At 38.8% G+C, this 16,187-nt stretch overlaps 1 protein-coding gene across 1 annotated transcript in view; it reads right to left on the reverse strand.

Annotated features, from left to right (window-relative positions):
* Positions 1–7,995: 7,995 nt before the first annotated feature.
* GVQW3 (GVQW motif containing 3) overlaps positions 7,996–16,187 on the reverse strand; it is a 32,239-nt gene continuing 24,047 nt past the window's right edge. The window contains exon 2 of the mRNA XM_081279287.1: positions 7,996–9,071. Within this exon, the coding sequence (XP_081135413.1) occupies positions 8,799–9,071 (273 nt within the window). The 3' untranslated portion in view covers positions 7,996–8,798. The remainder of the gene's footprint in view (positions 9,072–16,187) is intronic.

Consider the following 16,187-nt stretch of genomic DNA (forward strand, 5'->3'; position numbering starts at 1 on the left):
CTGCTTAGAATTGCTTTTGCCATTCTGGGTCTTTTATTTTTCCATATGAATTTCATGATTGCTTTATCTATTTCTACAAGAAATGCCATTGGGATTTTGATTGGCATTGCATTAAACCTATAGAGACCTTTTGGTAATATCGCCATTTTGATGATGTTAGTTCTGCCTATCCATGAACAGGGTATATTTTTCCATCTTCTAAGATCTTCTTCTACTTCTCTCTTTAGGGTTCTGTAGTTTTCATTGTATAAATCTTTCACCTCTTTTGTTAGGTTGATTCCCAAGTATTTTATTTTTTTTTTTGAGGATATTGTGAATGGAGTGTTTTTCCTCATTTCCATTTCAGAAGTTTTGTCGCTGATATACAGAAATGCCTTTGATTTATGTGTGTTGATTTTATATCCTGCCACTTTGCTGAATTCATTTATTAGTTCTAGTAGTTTCTTTGTGTCTTTTTGGGTCTTCTAGGTATGGAATCATGTCATCTGCAAATAGTGATAATTTAAGTTCTTCTTTTCCAATTTTTATGCCTTTAATTTCTTTCGTCTGTCTAATTGGTCTGGCCAGTGTTTCGAGAACTATATTGAATAGAAGTGGTGATAGAGGGCATCCCTGTCTTGTTACGGATTTTAGAGGGAAAGCCTTCAACTTTTGTCCATTCAGAATGATGCTAGCCTGAGGCTTAGCATAGATAGCTTTTACAATGTCAAGGTAAGTTCCTGTTATCCCTAGTTTTTCTAATGTTTTGAACATAAAGGGATGCAGTACTTTGTCAAATGCTTTCTCTGCATCTATCGAGATGATCATATGGTTCTTATCTTTAAGTCTATTGATGTGGTGAATAACATTTATTGATTTCCGTATGTTGAACCATCCTTGCATCCCAGGGATGAATCCTACTTGATCATGGTGCACAATTTTTTTGATGTGTTTTTGTATTCGATTCGCCAGAATTTTATTGAGGATTTTTGCATCTAGGTTCATTAGAGATATTGGTCTGTAGTTTTCTTTCTTTGAGGTGTCTTTGTCTGGTTTCGGAATCAGGGTGATGTTGGCCTCATAGAATGAATTTGGAAGAGCTCCCTCTTTTTCTATTTCCTGAAATAACTTGAAAAGTATTGGTATTAATTCTTCTTTAAAGGTTTTGTAAAACTCCGCTGTATACCCATCCGGTCCTGGGCTTTTCTTGGTTGGTAGTCTTTTGATGGCTTCTTCAATTTCATCCATTGATATTGGTCTGTTCAAATTGTGTGTATCCTCCTGACTCAGACTGGGCAAATCATATGACTTAAGAAATTTATCGATGTCTTCACTATCTTCTATTTTATTGGAATATAGGTTTTCAAAATAATTTCTAATTGTCTTCTGTATTTCTGTAGCATCTGTTGTGATATTGCCTTTTTCATCCCGTATGTTAGTAATTTGAGTTCTCTCTCTTCTTCTCTTCGTTAGCATGGCTAAAGGTCTGTCGATCTTATTTATTTTTTCAAAGAACCAACTTTTAGTTTTGTTAATTTTTTCAATAGTTTCTTTTGTTTCAATTTCATTGATTTCCGCTCTGATTTTAATTATTTCTTGCCTTCTGCTACATTTGCTGTTGTTTTGCTCTTCCTTTTCTAGGGCTTTGAGATGAAGTGTGAGCTCATTTATTTGTTGGTTTTTTCTTTTTTTGAGGAATGACCACCAGGCGATGAATTTTCCTCTTAAAACTGCTTTCATTGTGTCCCGTAGATTCCGATATGTTGTGTCTGTATTTTCATTTATCTCTAAGAATTTTTTGATTTCCTCCTTTATGTCTTCTGTAACCCATTGATCATTCAGTAACATATTGTTCATTTTCCATGTGATGTAGGATTTTTCCTTCCTTCTTTTATCATTGATTTCCAGTTTCATTCCATTACGATCAGATAAAATGCAAGGTATTATCTCCACCCCTTTATATTTACTGAGGGTTGCCCTATGGCATAATATATGGTCTATTTTTGAGAAGGATCCATGTGCTGCTGAGAAAAAAGTATATCCATTTGATGATGGTTGATATATTCTATATATGTCCGTTAAGTCTAGGTTATTGATTGTGATATTGAGTTCTATAGTTTCTTTATTCAACTTTTGTTTGGAGGATCTGTCCAATGGTGAGAGAGGTGTGTTGAAGTCACCCATAATTATTGTGTTGTGGTCTATTTGATTCTTGAACTTGAGGAGAATTTGTTTTATGAATGTCGCAGCACCATTATTTGGTGCATAAATATTGATAATTGTTATGTCTTGTTGGTGAATGGTTCCTTTTAACAGTATATAATGACCTTCTTTATCCCTTTTGATTAACTTAGTCTTGAAGTCGATTTTATTCGATATGAGGATGGCCACCCCTGCTTGCTTACGAGGACCGTGTGTGTGGTATATTTTTTCCCATCCTTTCACCTTCAGCCTGTGTATGTCTTTTCCAATCAGATGTGTCTCCTGGAGGCAGCATATTGTTGGATTTGTTTCTTTAATCCATGATACCAGCCTATGTCGCTTTATTGGAGAGTTTAAGCCATTAACATTCAGAGTTACTATTGATATATGGTTTGTACTTCCATCCATGTTTGATTGTTTATCCTTTTTAAAAAAAATTTAGTTTGTTTCTCCATGATTATCTTTCCCCTCGCCCTCTGTCTTTACCGAGGCACTTCCCACTGATGGTTTTGGTTATTGTTTTTCATTTCTTCCTCGTGTAGTGTTTTGCTCAAAATGCTTTGCAATGCTGGTTTTCTGGCTGCAAATTCTTTTAACTTTTGTTTATCATGAAAGATTTTTATTTCATTGTCATGCCTGAAGCTTAATTTTGCTGGATACAGAATTCTTTGTTGGCATCCATTGTCTTTCAGTGTTTGAAATACATTGTTCCATGACCTTCTTGCTTTCAGTGTCTGTGATGAAAAATCCGTTGTTAACCTTATTGGTTTACCCCTGAGTGTAATCTGTCTCCTTTCTCTTGTAGCTTTTAATATTTTCTCTTTGTTCTGTATATTGGATATCTTCATAACAATGTTTCTTGGCGTTGGTCTACTGTGATTTTGTGTGCTCGGTGTCCTGTATGCATCTTCAATTTGTATATCTGTTTCCTTTTTTATTTCTGGAAAGTTTTCTGTAATCATTTCATTCAGCAGGTTACTCATTCCCTTGGTTTGAATCTCTGTACCTTCTTCTATCCCGATGACTCGTAAGTTTGGTTTTTTTATGTTATCCCATAACTCTTGGATGTTTCTCTCGTGATTTTTTACCAGCCTTTCTGAGTTGGCTAGACTCTTTTCAAGATGATATATTTTGTCTTCATTATCTGACGTTCTGGCTTCTACTTGCTCCACTCTGTTAGTGATACTCTCAATTGAGTTTTTAATTTGGTTCATCGTTTCCTTCATTTCTAGAATTATTGTTTGATTATTTTTTATAATCTCTATCTCCTGATAAAGATGCTTAACTTCTTCTTTTATCTGTTTATGTAATTCATTCTCAATGTGTTCTTTCGCTGCTTGAATTTGCTGTCTTGTATCCTCTTTAAGGTTCCATTCCATCTGTCTAAGGTGTTCCTTGAGTTCTTTATATGACCATTTTTCTGATGACTCTAGGTCCTCCTGAATATTTAGGCTGTCCTGCATTGTTTGTACTCCTTTTCTTCCTTGCTTTTTGAAGCTGCTCATGTTACTTCTTGTTCTGTTTGACTGATGAGTTACTGTTTACTCCTATAAATTTATTAGATGCTTGGGAGGAAAGGTATTAGAAGGGAAGGGAAGAAGTCACTAAAGAGAATGAGAGTAAGCAGGTAGAATTCAAGGAAGGGGGGATAAGAAAAATGAAAAGACAAAAGAAGAAAAAAATAGGAAATAAAAAAAAAATTTAAAAAAAATAATAAAAAATTAAAATTAAAATTAGAAGGAAAAAAATTTTAAAAAATTGTAAAAAAAATTAAAAAAACAACAAGAAAGAAAAATGAAAATGAAAGAAAAACCCGAATCAAAAAAAAAAAGAGAGAGAGAGAAAAGAAAAAAAGGAGGAAAAAAAAAAAACTAATAAATGCAGTCTTAGAGTTTGATTAACTTCTCTTCCAGTAGGTGGCGCTGTGCCCACCAGGTCAAGTTTCTCCTGTGAATACACGGGAACCAATCACTGTGCAGCAGCTCCTCCCAGACTGGGCGAGTCTCCAATCCTGAGTGTCTAGGGCCTCCTCTTGTGTCTAGTCACTTCCCACTTTTCCTCTAGCCAGGCCCCTCTCACGGGTGCCGCTCATCACAATACTGGCTACACGCCAGGTCTGCTGCTCCCGGGAGCCCTGTTTTCATGAACGACTGGGCACACTCTCCCAGTTTGCCATTCCCTCAGACCCTAAGTTTGTAGAGCTTGGGGCTGAGAATCCTCAGCGAATTTTACTTGCCCTCCGGTAGCCACTCCCCGTGTAGCTGGTGCAAGAGACCTCAGCAGTCAGCCCTGGTGGGAGCGGTAGTTCCGCGCCGCGGGTCCCGCGCCACCTCTGATTCCCTCGGGCTGGCTGTCGCACTCACGGGAGAGCTGGGAGGGGCCCTTACGGGAGAGCTGGTTGGGGCCCTTAAGGTTTCCCCGATGTGTGGAGAGGGAAGGCTAGGGGATTACACACCTGTAGCCGCAGGTTTCAATGAAGTTATCTCCTCCGCCGCAGTCTGATGACGTCAGTTCTCTGCCATAGTGGTGTCTCTTGCAAATGGCGACAGTTCGTTTCCCTTTGCCGGGCGACCAATGCAACAGGTGGGTCCTTACTGTCTCTCCCAAGCCCCGTTTCAAACCTGTGGCCACTACTTATGAAGGCTCGGTAGGCATTTACCTCCGTAGGATGAGAAGGGCTGACCAGTTGTTTCAGCCAGATGGATTAATGCTGAGTCACAGCTGTTTGTCTGTGCGTGGAGGTGATTTGAAGGGCAGGGCTCGAATCCCGGCCGCAGCGCTGCAGGGAGTTGGTCAGCCAGAGTTCATGCCTTTACGTCTTGATCTTCTGGCTTCTTATTGAGCATTCACAACTTATTACATCCTTCATGAAAAGTCTTGACCTAGATGCAAAGACTTGTCTATAAATTCTACCTGAGGATGGCCGTGTCCCCCTGCCTCATGGTGATGTTGTCCGTCCATTTACCCTTTTTTAAAAAAAAAAATAAATTTAGGAGATGGTTGCAAGAATCCTGATAAGAGGCAATAGCCAATAGCAAAGGTAATGAGAAAGAGAAAAGTGGATCCAAGAATATTTAGATAATTCAGTATAATGTGGTGATTGTTCAGTGCAAGAGGTTGAGGAAGCAGGGAGAGAAAAGAGACACAGGTTGGTTAGCTGGGTTGGAAATGATTCTTTCTCAGTGAACACTTGGATGCCAAAGGTCCCTCTAGGCATCACATATAGCAGAAATGACTAACCCTTTTTGGGAGAATTGGAACTAGTTCACAGAGAATCAGAGATTTGAGCTGAGTCTTCATGGAGTATAGACATTCCCAGTTCCACAGGGGCTGAGCTCTAGGTGAGAAGGCATTATAATGGAAGTTATTCTTGGACAAGGGTGGTAAAGATCAATAGGAAATACAAAGGCACAAAAGCATGGGAGCATCATTTTGTGGGGGAAATAGTCAGTTGTCCCATGCAGTGTGGGTGTTTGGGAGGCAGTTTGGGAGAAAAAAAAATAGTAGGAAACCAAGCAAGAAGAGAAGTTTGCAGCCAGAGTCCAAGGACCTATAATGCAGCCCAAGTGGTCCTCTCCCTTGAACTTACGGCAGTGTAACAGGCACAAAGCTTTTGGGAAACAATTTAGAAATTTACTTTAGAGGCCATTAAAAATGTTTCTAACCTGTATGTTAGTGAATCTATTCCTGGGAATTGTTCCTAAGGAGATGCAGTTTTTAAAGGATGGGTGAGCACTATCCACTAAAATATTTATTGTATCATTATTGAAAATAGTGGAAGATTGGAAAACAACCAAAATTTCCGTGAGTGGAGAATATGTAAGTAAAAGATGGCACATTCACTCAATGAGCAATAAATATGCAGACCAATATGCCTGTCAGAATTTGGGTGAGCTTCCCAGGAGTCCTTTTGGGCCTGGGGAAGGAAAGGTAGTCAAATGTAGACAAGAGAGAAAAAACAAGGTGGATGCTGGGTGAACCTCTATAAGGGGAGCTACCTTTTTTGAGCATTTCTTTTTGGTGTCACTTAATTCTTTCTGCAGTCCAATACAGGTGGTACTAAAACCATATTCATTTTTCAAATAAGATCCTAAGAACTCAAAGAGATGGAGTAATCCACCCAAGAGCTTATAGATTCAAAGTAGAGGAGCTGAGATTAACTCAAGTCAATGTGGTGGCAGAGCAGTGTTTTTCCTTTGCAACATGATGCTAATCATCAATAAAGATCATGTTATCTAAGGGAAGTCCCTTTTACATGGCTACTGGCATTTTTGTTCAGTTTTGGGTAATAAGGGCAAGACTGCATGGACACTGGTGAATAGCAAAATGGAAAATACTAAAATACAATGCTGAGTAGTAAAAATAGAATGTGTGAGGATCACGAGTTCAAAGCCAGCCTCAGCAACAGCAAGGCACTAAGTGAGACCCTGTCTCTAAATAAAATACAAAATAGGGGATGAGGCTCATAGTTGAATGCCACTGGGTTCAATCTCTAGTACCAAAATCATCATCATCATCATCATCAAAATAGAATGTGTAGTTGTACCAGAGATAAAAAGCAACCAAAAGCAATTATGTCCCAGAAAAGAGCAGAAATGAGCAAGGAGAAATGGGAACAGTTAATGTGTGAGTGTTCTTTTTCCTCTTTCTTTTATTTTTAGGGTTTCCATTCTTATCACTGTATCATTTACACAATAAAAACCAATTTATAATGAAAGAGGGAAAGGACTGAGAAAATGTGAACCTCTGGGGTGGCCCACAGCATGCCTGGAGTCCATCTGTAGCTGTGGGTCTTCCAGAGTCATTCTGATGGCAGCACTGGTAAAGAAGCTGGCTCCTCCTGGACAGTGGAGGGAAGGAGAAAAATGCAGCATGTGACCCAGGCCAAGAGGCTTTGGTTCTCTGCAGTGTTGGTGTCATTGCCACATCTGACATGAATCTCTTGCCTGGCTGGGGAGGTACAGCTGGGATCCAGCACCATCTAGATGTTTTCATCTGTTGGTTCCCTGTCATTTTTCATATGTCATTAGCTTTCCTGGCGGGGGCTTTAGTTAACTGCACTGGAGGAAGGGCCTGCTTGAGATTCTCTCTAATTGAGAGACAGCAGCCAAGGTGACATCAGCCAGAAAAGCAAAATACAACAGCAATGCCCATGCCTGGGTTTCTTTTGTTCATATTCATATTCATACCTCACTTGATTTCATTCTGTCCTTTAGGTCACCATTCCTTTCCAGATGCCACACATTTGCCCACATTGTTCTCTCAGTCTGGAGTGCCTTTCCTCCTGCTTCTTGAGAAAGCTAAACCCTGTTCATGCTTTAGTACCATTTCCTTGATGAACCTTTTCCCAATGTCCTTTTGGGGAATGAATCATTCCCTCCTCTGGCTCACAAAGCGCTTGACTTGTATTTTTCCTATGGCAATTGTAATTTTTTTTTGCAGTACATTATAGTTATTTATGTCCATGTCTGTTTCTCCTACTAACTAGTGAGCTTCTCAAGGTGGCCAAGGAACATGTTTTATTCAATTCTGATTCCCCACACAGCATGGCCAAGTCTGGCATATGGTAGGTGCTCAATCAACATGTGGAATGACATTAAATTACAATGGCTGAGTTCTTCCTCTTTATATGTGATGGACTCTCTGGGAAAGCTATTGGGATTATAGGCAGATGACCAATTGGTTTTATATCCATTTCTTTCCTGTGCATTCTGAAAGAGGCAGGAAGAGGAAGAGAGTTAAAGTTATCTGTAGATCCATATTCCAGAGATTTCAGCCAGTGCTCTTTAGAGGGGGTGATAATATGATTAAAAACTAACATATACAAAGACTCTTATTCTGTCATACCCATTAACTCTGTCAAGTCTCACAAAGACACTATAGAATAGGAAGTAGGCTGGGTGGGCAATATTTACTTGTTCCAGTTTTACAGCTGAGGAAACTAAAGCTCAGAAAAATGAAATGATTTGCCCAAGATTATATCAACTCAAGGTAGGGCGGGGATTCAAATTCATATCTCTGATCCACATCCCATTCTCCTGTCATTGTTGAGGTGACAATGGCGTAGGCAACCATTCTCCCTGATAAAGGTTTGCAAAGGGAAGGAAGGAACCCCGTGGTTTAACCTTGATAGCATATATTTGCATCCAGCCCCAGGTATTATCTATTTACCTGCTCCACTAGTGATTTAATTTCTCAAGGTCAAAAGCCATCCCTTTTCCTTTCTCTCTCTCTCAAACTCAGGTCTTTGGCAAGCCCCACACTTTTGCTGGGTCTTGGTTTTCATGTCTATAAATGAGGCTGAAGTTTAAATTGGGTCACATTTACACCAGCGCCCAGCACAGATTCTGCCCACAATTTCCGTCACCCTCCCAGTGGACAACTCCCAGTTCCAACACTAGAGGCCTCCAGGACTCCAGCTGACATGATGGAGTGTGGACCCTAAATGCTGAACCCTCTTCCCAGGCTGGCTGCGGAAACTGAACCTCCTCCAGACAGCAGGGCTGCTCCACTCACGCGGATCAAGTCCAGAGCCTCATTAGTCATGTCAGATGACATAGTTAACACTTGGGGCCAGCACAGCCAGTTCATCAAAAGCCCCTATGTGCCTGGCTCCATCACTGCAGCTGAGGAACTACTGTATGTAGAGCAGGCAGCACATCAGAGGAACAGCGCCAGAGTGCTTCCAAATTGGTTTTGATTAATTGCATAGACATGTCTTTAATTGATGCCAGGATAGCGGCCAGAGAACTTATGGGAAAGCAGGATGTTATGCTTTCGTTCCCTGATGTCCCATAAAGCAGTGAAAGATGAGGAACAGAATCACTGCTCGTTGGAAATTTATCGACCGTGCAGACCCAGAAAATACAAATAACTATCTGAATCGAAACCTAACCTCATTTTCCCAACTCATTGGAAACCATGCATGTTCCCCTCTGCCCTGCCTGCCTGCCTGCCTGCAAAGATGTGCAGTTGAGCAAAAGGTGTGATTTCTAAGAAATGAGCTAGACCTGAGACATTGTCCTCAGCTTTCCCCAGGTCCTCCTAGAGAAGACCTGGAGATATCAGCCCCTTGAGAAGCTCCTCTTCCTCCAGCTCAACACCCTCCCATGAACTGATATCTGAAGCATTCATTCACACATTCATTCTTTCTTTTCTACCTCTTGTAGGTTTAAGACATATGTACTGAATATGTACTGTTCTGGTGCCAGAAGGAATATAGAATGGAGACAAGTACAGAGCCTTCCTTTGGGAAGTGGTTCTTTAAGAGAAGACAGATCCATGGATGAACTAATGCATTGCCAGTGGTACCACATAAGAGATGAAGCATTGGAATTTGGCATCAAGAGGACTTGGGCTTGAATCTCAACTCTGATTTATATTACTAAGCTGCCTCAGGTAGTCTCTTTGATGGTCTGAGTTTTAACTACAGAATAGAATAACACTGCACATGGCAGTTGTGAGGCCAGTAAAAGCACAAGGCTTGGCAGTGATCAATAAATGTTGCCACGTCTGAATAAGCACCATCAGGGAGGTTCTGATAGAGTGCTATGAGACATTTCATATATTCCAGAAACAAATGGTTACTGATCACAGATCCTATGCCAGGCTCTGTGCTATGCATTGGAAATTTACATAGGAGCTCAGTGCTGTCCTAAAGAGTAGCAATGATTTGGAATGGTAACAATGGCGGAGCATTACACTGTGCACACACAAGTCACTCAGGATTAATGGGGAGGCAGTGGTCACTTCTACCTGGGAAATCAAGATAGATTTGCCTGAAGAGGCAATACTTGAATTGCGTTCAGATGCATGATAAGATTTTCATTTGCAGATAAAGGAGGAAGGGTGTTCCAGGCATACTGCTATTGTTTTCTTCTGCTATGGTCTAGATGTGGTTTGTCTCCCAAAGGTTCATCTGACTGTTAGCTTGGTCCCTAGCATGGTGGTATTGAGAGGTGGTAAAAACTTTGGCTGCTTTGTGCCATGTATAACCTGATATTTTCATATTTTTAATTTGTTTATTATCTGTCTCTCCCACTAGAGTGACAGACAGGTTCATGAGAACCTGAGATCCTGGCTGTCTCTTCCTCTACTCTGTTAAAACATCTGGAGCATTGCCTGTAGGTGTTCCATACATGTCTCTTTACATGACAAAATAAACAACTGGAGGCACAGGAGTACATGCTGCAGTCAAAAAACCTAACATAAGCATGGGGCCTGGCACACTACAAGTACTGGGTTTTTTTCATGATATTAATAAGGCAAGAGGAATTGAGGTAGGTGGTAACAGAAGATGTGACCACTGAGCTGCACCCTGAAAGCAGAGAAGTATAACAATGTGATGGGATTGTTGGTGGGAGGACCAGGAGGAACAGATCAGAAAACTTTGAAACCCTTTCTAATCTCGAGCTTCCAAGAATTTCTCCAGAACAGATCATCTCTTACCACCCTTCCTGGTCCCCTCACTCACACCCCTTCTTTCCACTCCACCCTGTCTGGAGGCTGTAAGACATCTGACACATCATTTCCTGCCAATGTAAATCACAGACTGATGTGTGATACTCGTTCTCAGTTTTTACCATCCCCCAGGTAGAGATGGCCCCATAGTCAGGGTGGAGGCCCCAAGCAAAGCCAGTCTTTCCACAGGGTGGCAAACAGAGGGGAACTGTTTACCCACCAGCACCTTCCTGGCTCTGCTCCCAGATAATTTTATGTCCTTTGGTCCTGAATCTGGGCCTTAGTTGGATGCACCTCAGTTCACTTGCTGGAGCACTGACGTGTGACTGTTTAACTGCTGCTGCTTCCTGTCCCAGCAATCCTGTGCTTCAGGGACCATGGGAAAGAGACAAGAAAGAGAGCTTTATATGAGGTAAGTCTTGGCAGTAATAATAAAGGCCAAAGACTAACTTCCACTTACATAGTGCTTAACAATTTACATAGCCTTAGAGAACTCCTATTCATCCTTCAAGACCCTGCACAAATGTTTTCTCTTTTTACCAAACTTCAACTCTATCAGGCAGAGCGTTCCCTCTATACTTGGTAAAAACTCTGTTGTTGCCGTTATTGCCTTGCAACACTCTTTTTTTTTTTTTAGAATTTTTTTTTAATATTTATTTTTTAGTTCTCAGTGGACACAACATCTTTGTTGGTATGTGGTGCTGAGGATCGAACCTGGGCCGCACACATGCCAGGCAAGCACGCTACCGCTTGAGCCACATCCCCAGCCCCAACCTTGCAACACTCTTTATTTGTGTACCTGTCTGATTTCCTCCATTAAATCTTCAATTCCTTGGATGTAGATGTCTTCTCTCCAAGTAAAATATATTTCTTTATTTAAAAGCAATGTCAATGTTCATTATACATAATTTTCTAGTTATTAAAGTAATATTTATAGTCACAATAATAAAATTGTATAAAAGTATAATGAAATTTTAAATCCTCTATAATTTCATCACCCAGATAAAACCACTATTAACATTTTGGGTGTATCTTAAGCCTTTTTTAGCATATAAGAAGTAAAAATGAGACTATACAATGTATATGTTTTTATAGTGTGATTTTATTACCTATTGTGAACATCTTCAAACAACATGGATGATTCTTTAAAAATATCACTTTAAATGGCTGCATTATTTTATTCAGTGTGTATACAATAATTAGCCTAACAATTTCCCAATTGTGGGGCATTTTCTTTTTACTCTTTTACAAAAAAAATGCTGCAATGAATAAACTGCATATGTATACATGTACATGTCTTTGTTGGCATCTCTTTTCCTAAGAAGTATTCCTAGAAATGTTTTTTCTAGGCCAACTGGCTTAAACTCTTTTAAGGTTCATGATGCTCACTGCCAAATTGCTCTGTGAAAAAAAAAAAACCAATTTATAATTCCCCCATTGCAAGAGCATGCCCATCTCTTAAAATAAAGTGTTGTCTGGTTTACAGCCAATTTTCAAATAAAAGGTATAGAAATTCTTAAAGCAACGGAAGCACTATTCAAATAAATATACCCTTTTAGGTTGAAGTCTTGGGAGAAGGCAACTCTAAGTTTGGTATAAATGTTGCTAAGTTTAAGAAAATTATCCTCCTCAAAGAAGCTTGGAGATGTTTCTGGATAGTGGGGGAAATACCTGTTGGCCTCTACATCTTTCTAGAGGTTCTCAGGTTCATGAGAACATGGCTTCCCCTGTTTGCTTTCTACTCCACCCTCTTCTGCTCCCAAAACAGCCTTACCTAGTAAACAGGAGAAACCTCTTTCAGAATATCTGCTCAGCAAAATGCCAGTAAAATTGTCCATAAAGACTAATGATGGAGAGAAACCAAAGGTACTAATCTACCCTTAAGATACCTGGAAGTCTTGCTTGAGATTTTATGGACGAACAGACTGAACACAAAACCTGTTTACCCACTTGAAGTCTTATGGCTTTGGCAATTCAGACAGTCTTTCTGAGTGGTGAACTGGGTCTCCACTGAATACTAAAGCATAGAAGATGGAGCTTCCTTTCCTGCCAAGTAAAGTAGCTAGAAATGAGATAAACTAGATTTTCATTTATATGAAATTTCCAGGATAAGCAAATCCACGAAACAAAAGTAGATCCGTGGTTTTCAGGGACTGGAGTAGGAGAAATTGGGAGTGATTAGTAATGGTAAATGGGTATGGGTTTGTTTGTTATTTTGGAGAATGACCACAATGTTCTAAAATTAGTGTTGAAAGATACACAAAATTTTCTTTTATTGTTGTATTTGTGGTTAAACCCAGGGGCTCTCTACCACTGAGCTATACCTTCAGCCCTCATTATTTCTTTTTTGAGAGAGAGTCTTACTAAGTTCCTGAGGTTGCCCTTGAACTTGTGATCTTATATTACTATGCCTGGCTAGTTACATAAATTTTTAAATATATTCAAAACTATAGACTTACATTTTAAAAGGGTGAGTTTTACTGTATATTAGCTATATTTCTATAAAAAGTAAGCAAAGAAACTGATACACAGATTTGCAAATATAAACAAACATTGGTTGTTGAAACATCTAATTGTGGGGTAAGTGGGTAAATGGTTAAAGTAAGTTAGAACTAAAATACTGAAACTCAAATTGCTTAGATGTTAGAAGAGGGTAGAGATCAGAAATAAATAATTCTAGGGGCTGGGGTTATAGTTCAGTGTTGAGCACTTGCCTAGCATGTATGAGGCACTGGGCTCAAGTCTCAACCACTGCATATAAATAAATAAAATAAAGGTCCATCAACAACTAAAAAACTATTTAAAATAAATAAATAAATAATTCTAAAGCTCCTGAAATCTTTACAATGAACTAGAGATACTGATTAACTTCATAGTGCTAAGTCAAGTATCTACATTAATCATGTTGGAACACCTATAGAAAAAATAGAACTAGAATAACTTTCAAAACACTAATGAGAATAAAAGGGATTAAATAAAATAACCATATCAATAGAAGGCAGAATAAGAGAAAACACATGGCAATTAGACAAAACAAAATGAGGTGGAATATCCTCCAATATATCATAATAATAAGAAATATATAAACTTGCTTAAGAAAAAGCAAATATTCTCAGATTGGATTTTTTTAATATCAGTGGTACATTGATTACTAGAATACATTTAAAAACAATGACACATATTAAAAGAATGGGGAAAATATACTAAGCAAAATAATGCAATATTAATCAACTTTATTAACCTAACTCACAAAACATTGTTAATGATAGATGGTAAAAGAAAATTCATCAAGAAGATATGTCCTAGTAGAATGTGGTATGAAGACAGGTATGAAGACACAGATTGGTGTGAATATACTATGTATACAACCAGAAATGAAAAATTGTGCTCTATGTGTGTAATAAGAAGTGTAATGCATTCCACTGTCATATATATAAATATATAAAAAGAACAGAAATACCAAAAAAATGCAGAGGGGGGAAAAAAGATCATTCTAATATCATATACTCAGATAATAATAAAAGTGAAGTACATTCATTTTCAAAGGTCACATTTACTATTCATGGACCCTTGCTAAATGACCATTAAAGAAATTATATCAATAAAAAATGTGTAATAAAAAAAAGAAGATATGTCCTAGAACCTCTATGTACCCACTGGCAACATTGCCTCCAAATATGTAAAGCAAAAACTAACAGAATTACAAAAAAAAAAATAGGTAAGTCCATATGATGAGATTTTTTTAAAATATTAATTTTTTTCTTTAGTTTTAGGTGCACACAATATCTTTATTTTATTTTTATGTGGTGCTGAGGATCGAACCCAGTGCCTTGCACATGCCAGGTGAGCGTGCTACCACTTGAGCCACATCCCCAGCCCCTGATGAGAGATTTTTAACATACTTCCCTCTATAACCGCTAGGGTAAGCTGACAAAATATTAGTATTGAAAATTTGAACACTATGACTATCAAGCTTCTAAGACTTTCCAAACTTAAGTTCCTAGATCCTGACAGTCCTTCTTCCCTTTGCCAAGGCGTGTGGAGGCTCCCTGTACAGTGCCATTATAAACCTTACCTCTGGATTCAGCCAGGGGAAATGTACTGCGATTTATCAGTTATGGTGAAATCACTTTTACTAGATTGAGCTCTGGTAGGAAGTTATGGGCTTATTTGAAAGGATGGTACAGAAAAAAATCCTGGGGAATGGATCTCCATACTGGTACATTATTCAGATATCATACAGTATCTACTTAATAGGAATCTTGGGAGAAAAAATTGCAAAATCTGTGTTTCTCATGAATAATAAGTTTTGTGTATAGTTTACAGGCACTAAATTCTTAACTAATATTTCTACTTTGCTAGGATCACTGGGAAACTCGCAGCCAAAATTTGGTGACTTTATTCAACAAGTTATAAAAAATAATAATAATACTTAATATCTATTGAATGCTCCACACACTATTCCAAATGCTTTGCATGTATTTAACCTTCATCTCCTGCCAATGAAATAGGACTATTATTATTCCCATTTTAAGATAAGAAAATTGAGTTCCAGAAAGATTACATAATTGACTCAGGATATATAACTCGTGAAGTACAGAACCATAATTTGAATCCAGGCAGTCATCCTTAAGCACTATTGACGTTACCTCTTTGGATCCTACAATATGCACACCTGTGTTCCAATAGTGGCCTCTGGCTCTAATAATTCCCTATGCTTAGCTTTCACTTTTAGCCAAGATTTAGAAGTAGGAACTAGATTTATCTTCCTGCATGAAACAGCTTGAAACCTGGACAGAACATAAAATATAATGGTTTGAGCCAGCAACAGTGGTATATGCCTGTAGTCCCAGCTATTCAGGAGACCAAGAAAGGAGGATCACTTGATCTCATGAGTTTTGAAACAAGCCTAGACAACACAGTGAGCCCCTATCTCAAATATTAGTAAAAAATTATTATTTTTATTAGTAGTAGTAAAAAATAATGATTTTTTTTTTTTTTTAGCAGTGCTGGGGATTGAACTCAAGGCCTCACACATGCTAGGAAAGTGGCTTTTTACCATTGAGCCACATCCCCAGCCCTAATAATAATGATTTTTTTAAAATATCTTTATTTTACTTTTACATAGTGCTGAGAATCGAACCCAGTGCCTCACACATGCTAGGTGAGCGGGCTACCACTTTAGCCACATCCCCAGCCCTAATAATGATTTTTAAGACATTGAATATCATGGTCATCCCTGAGAACAAGGTAGAAATAAGGTTAGCTTTAAGATTCTCCCTGTTGACTTCCTGGGGAGGGTTTCTAGAAGCCATGATGTTGGGGGTAAACCCAGAATGAGCCTGCCTGATAGTTTATGTGAATTGAATCTGGGGAAATCAATGTGGCTAGAGTTTATAGGGAAGAACACCATAGAGAAGAGAATTGCACAGAAAGAAAGCTATGTCTATCTGCTGAGGATCCCCCACAAGTCTTCAGCATGTATAGGAGTAAACTACCAAAGGCCAGGGAAAGAACTAGAAGGACCCTTCTCAGAGATAACAATG

Source organism: Spermophilus citellus (genome assembly GCF_964194105.1).
Source record: "Spermophilus citellus genome assembly, chromosome: 2".
NCBI lineage: Eukaryota > Metazoa > Chordata > Mammalia > Rodentia > Sciuridae > Spermophilus > Spermophilus citellus.